Below are 4,676 nucleotides of genomic sequence, written 5' to 3' on the forward strand. Positions count from 1 at the left end.
CTCATGTCCGATATTTACTTCATACAAATGTTTATATATACAAAACATGTTTTGTATTAATCTACTTGGTGTAACTATCAAGCGCAGGATAATTCTTTCCCAATTTGAACCACAATAGCACGGATCTGTATGGCTTTGGCATTGGACTAAACCAATAAAATCTGACACCAAGTTAATAGTCCAACAAATGATTGGGCTAACTGGCTAAAGCAGGATCAAGAAATGCTTTTTTTCTCTGAATGCAGCTTTTAAATTCATCTTCCATTGAATAACATTTTTTGTTGGGCTACAGTACAACATAGATCTACATAATTCATTTGCTACAAAACCTAGAATAAAATCTACACTGTAGAATTCCCTTCATCATGGGATATCCGGGCTAGTACAAGAGGGAAGTTTCTATTGGTCTCGTTCCTTCTTTTGTTCTCCATCGTCAAAAAATTTAAACCATTTCACAATTTGTGCGTGCCATTTGTGGTCCGTCTAGTTGCTAAATTACTTTGTGAAATTTCGAGTCAAGAATATGTGCATCTACCATCAAGAGTTGATGATAGCCTGGATTTCCTCCAATGTTTTCCCCTTTGTTTCTGGCACTACCTTAGCTACAAATAGTACAGTGAGTAAACCGAATCCAGCATATAGCATGAATGTACCTGAAAATTCCAAAAAAAAAAAAAAAAAAAAGTAGTCAAAAGAAAAGCCTAAAGGTTGTTACAATTTTAATATATGCAGAGTATGAGGAAATTTACCAGTGGCAGTCCAGGCCATGAGGAAACTGAAAGTGTAAGAAACAGCCCACGCGCCCAACCAGTTCACTAAGACTACCAGGCTACCAGCAGCACTTTTTACATGAATTGGAAATATCTGCCAAATTAGACCAGAAATTTACAAGTTGTTTCTATAATGTCAAGCTTATAGAAAAGTTTGGATATAAGAGATCAAGGGTCAAGTAAACCTTGATCTATTGAATAATACGTAATAGATGGAACACTACTTGAGAACAGCTCTATTACTAGTAAACAAAACAAAAAAGGCAACTGATTCGAATTACCTCTGACATAATAACCCAAGGAACTGCTCCCATTCCGATTGAAAACGCCGAAATGTAAACCTGTGAAAGTAAGAAAAAAATCAGAATTTCAACTCGGATTCTCACAGTACTGTACCAGGAGTAAGATTATTATATGGCAATTAAAGACTTACCAGTACACCAGATACAGCTAGAATTGGAACCCATTCAAGTAAGAGGTCATTTCCCTGGTTAGCAAAAGGAAAGAGATTGTCAAATAAGAAGCAACTACTTTTATTAACTGATTTGACATTTTGGGCTATCAGTGAGTTACCTTTAGGTAGAAAGAAGCTCCAGTCAGAAAACAACCAACAAATGTCCCTGTTGCTGACACCTGGAAACAATGAAACGACGCTCTTCAGTGATCTATCCTCATAGATTTTATTTAGAGGATAATTACCGTTTTGGATCCCCCTAAAAGAAAACAGCCGGCAAATGTATATGTTTTGTATATTACGTATAAATATACATATAATATATATACATATTATATTTCGGCTAGCGCCTGTAATTAATTTCGGCCGATGGGCCATATGAAAAAAGCCCATTATTTAGTGAGCCCTGTGAGGGAAAAAAAGTGAATTTACCATAAGAAGTGGCCTTCTTCCAGATCTGTCCATCAAAAATGCACCAACAACAGTAATGGGAACCTGTCAAAGTAATAAGACGAGTTTTAGTGATCCAACACTTTTTACTCACTTCGGAATTTTATCAGATTTATAACAAGTTCTCAAGATGTACAAACCTGCACTACAGCATAGGCAATAGTCCCAATATTGCTATTAGAGAGTCCTGCATTGTTCATTCACATCATTAGTAACCTTGTTAAGAGCATTTTAGTTCTTCAGTATTGGAAGACTAAAAGGTGAAGGACAAAGGTTACCTGCGGATTCAAAAGTCTGGCTAGCATAGAAACCTATACCATTTATTCCTATAAACTGTTGAAATACCATCAATCCAATACCAATCTGAAATTTTAAAAAAAAAAAAAAAAAAAGGATGAAGAATTTCAGGAATATTAGCTGTCTTAAGCTCTTCAAAATGTATAATTTCGGGAAATGTTAAGGAAAATGGCTTACGATCACAGATCGGATGTATTTGCTACCAAACAAATCCAACATTCGAGTTTTAGGGAGGCTTTGAAGAGTATCAACATAAGCCTGGATTTCAGCAGCTTCACGAGAAACATCGGCATCTTTTCCGCGAAGCTTTCTCAATGCCACTTTAAACTCTTTCTCAAGACCTACTTTTGCCTGAAATTTTAGTTACCCTTTTTGTAAAAAACTTTGTTCCTCTTAATCATGAAGATGAAACTTGAAAAGTTTATATTATGTTGAAAACTCACCAGCCATCTTGGAGATTCTGGGATAAAGAACAGACCTACTAGCAAGAAAGTGCATGGAAGAATTCCTACAAATGAAAATATTATTCAGTCATCATCTGTTCTATATTCAAATCTAGTTCATTTTTTTTTATGTTTCTGAGGTAAATTAGTTTTACTTCTTTTATCTTTTCTCCTTGTAAAAAAATGTATATGGGATGATCCAAGAATCACCAGTTAAAGCAAGATTTCTCCATGTTATGACTGTTCCCAGTAAATATGCAACTGATGAACCACAAACAATCATAAGCTGCAGAGTGAACAAACCAACAAAAGTCAGAACCCCACAACTTATAAAGTGAAAAAAAGAAACTTTTATATCTTACTTTTACCGTTTTTCTGGTTTTATTAATCTATAAAAGTTTTGTCTTTGCTGATTAAAACTTCACAACTTGACTTTGGGTTTTCTTACTTGATTAATTGTTGTCAATCCTCCACGTAGATTCTTTGGAGCTATTTCAGCAATAAACACTGGAACCTGGTTAATATGCCAAGAAATTAGAATTGTTGATTTATTTTAGTAACTGAGAGTGAAAAAATAGAAAATTAAAATATTTACCACATAAGAGAATATTCCAATGCCAAATCCTGTGAGGAACCTTCCCATGTCAAGTACCAAAGTTCCCTGAATCATCACCAAACAGAGAAATAATTATTTAGAAATAACTTATTAATCTCCTTTCTCCATAGAACTAAAAAAGAGTCAATTCTTTTCAATCTTTTAATTTAAAAAACTGCATAAATATTCATAATTCCATACCATGGAAAAATAGACAGCTAGCCATCCTGTAATGCAGAATACAGCTGAAATTCTCATTGCCTGTTCAAAAACATACCAAAATTTCATTATTTTAGCTGTTTAGTAAAAAGCTTCTTTTGTTGCCTTTTTAAATTTATATTCTTCTGATTTCCTTTATAATTTACATACCCCTTTTCTCCCAATAAAGTCTGCAATTCTTCCACTTGTAATAGCTCCAATCATGGCACCAATAGTGATGATGGAACCAAACATGGAGTACTGCAAAAAAAAAAAAAAAAATTACCTTCAGTTTATCAAAAAAGGAGAAAATAAATAGGAAGTCATCAAGAATTAGTTTAAAAATACCAACCTCGGCAAGAGTTAAATTCAAGTCATTCCTAATTTCAGATTGTGTTGGTGCAGAGTAGCCCACCTGCAAAAAACACTTACTTAAGCTAAACAAACCTTTTTTTTCTTATGCTTTAGATGTTTTTTGTTTTAAAATTTTGGTCCTGACCAAACAACAAAAGGACAAAAAGAAGACCAGTTAATAAACTTGTTTTTAGAAAAGAAAAGAAAATCAACTTTTTTTTTAAATATTCTCACTTCAAAAAATAAAGGAAAATAGAAATACTTACACATGATCCAAATTCAAAAGAACCACAAACTGCTACACAAGTGCTTAATAAAACCATCCCAATTGATCCATCTTCTTTACTTATTTCTTCATCCGAATCAACAATTTTAGCATATTCAAGAAAGGGTTGTTCTAAATTCTCAAGGCCATTTTCAATATCTTTGCACTTATCAATGGCCATTCTTGAAATAAACAAAAGGGGTTCTTTTGTTTTTTCTCTTTTCAATATAAAGGAGAAAAAAACTCAAGAACACAAGAGGGCTTTGGTGTTGAGGGAAAAAAGTGAAAATTTGGGAGGTATTTATATGCATGCAGTAAGGGGGCAAAGATGAGATATTTTTAAGAACTTTATTCAATGATTGGGAAAAATGATTAATAAAAGAAAGATATTTGAGACAAAAAAGCTGTAAACGAATAGGAGAAGATTAAGATTCATGTGAGATTGAAGTGTCACTGACGTGTAATTGTATTTGTACAGCTTGTTTGGTGTTCATATGCAACTGGAATTGCTACTACGTTAGGAAATTGGGCTCTTTTTTTGCTCCTTGCTCTTTTGGTAAAATATGGAAATAAGGACCTTATCTAACCTAACAAGCCCTGTTCGAAATTTACGTAAACTCATATACGTACCCGCGCGATGCGCGGTAACTATTAACTATTTAAGTTTATACTCAATCTTTTTATATATACTTAAGCCTTATTTCTCTATATTTCTACATTAAAGTTTTTCATATTTGTATTCCTTGTTTATCGTTATAGGTATTATATTTATTACTTGGTATCATTACATTGCAAGGCTTGAAATTCTTTTGTTGTTCAATATTTTCTATATCTTCAACTTTATCTGTTA

At 33.2% G+C, this 4,676-nt stretch overlaps 1 protein-coding gene across 2 annotated transcripts; it reads right to left on the bottom strand.

Annotated features, from left to right (window-relative positions):
- Positions 1 to 242: 242 nt before the first annotated feature.
- On the bottom strand, positions 243 to 4,302 carry LOC132645047 (sugar transporter ERD6-like 16). 2 transcript variants are annotated; one of them, XM_060361795.1, is made up of 17 exons: positions 3,828 to 4,302; positions 3,560 to 3,622; positions 3,379 to 3,468; positions 3,211 to 3,270; positions 3,010 to 3,075; positions 2,863 to 2,928; positions 2,625 to 2,700; positions 2,415 to 2,479; positions 2,149 to 2,322; positions 1,953 to 2,037; positions 1,815 to 1,861; positions 1,657 to 1,719; positions 1,344 to 1,403; positions 1,204 to 1,257; positions 1,052 to 1,111; positions 750 to 864; positions 243 to 653 (listed from the first exon to the last, which is right to left on the bottom strand). In XM_060361795.1, exons 1-17 carry the CDS (start codon positions 4,005 to 4,007, stop codon positions 538 to 540), a joined length of 1,440 nt encoding a protein of 479 aa, XP_060217778.1. In that variant the 5' UTR covers positions 4,008 to 4,302; the 3' UTR covers positions 243 to 537. The 2 variants fall into 2 exon arrangements, with proteins under 2 accessions (XP_060217778.1, XP_060217779.1); XM_060361796.1 differs by having other exon boundaries at positions 3,560 to 3,701; positions 3,828 to 3,964.
- Between the last annotated feature and the right edge of the window lie 374 nt (positions 4,303 to 4,676).

This window comes from Lycium barbarum, chromosome 6, assembly GCF_019175385.1.
Source record: "Lycium barbarum isolate Lr01 chromosome 6, ASM1917538v2, whole genome shotgun sequence".
NCBI classification, from domain to species: Eukaryota; Viridiplantae; Streptophyta; class Magnoliopsida; order Solanales; family Solanaceae; genus Lycium; species Lycium barbarum.

Bases quoted from the DNA above. Each gene is read 5' to 3' on its own strand.
- LOC132645047 (XM_060361795.1), bottom strand. From the start codon at position 4,007: ATGGCCATTGATAAGTGCAAAGATATTGAAAATGGCCTTGAGAATTTA. The intron at 3,076-3,210 runs GTATGGAATTAT...GTGATGATTCAG, and splicing joins TAGCTGTCTATTTTTCCATG to GGAACTTTGGTACTTGACAT. The intron at 2,038-2,148 runs GTAAGCCATTTT...TTAAAATTTCAG, and splicing joins AATACATCCGATCTGTGATC to ATTGGTATTGGATTGATGGT.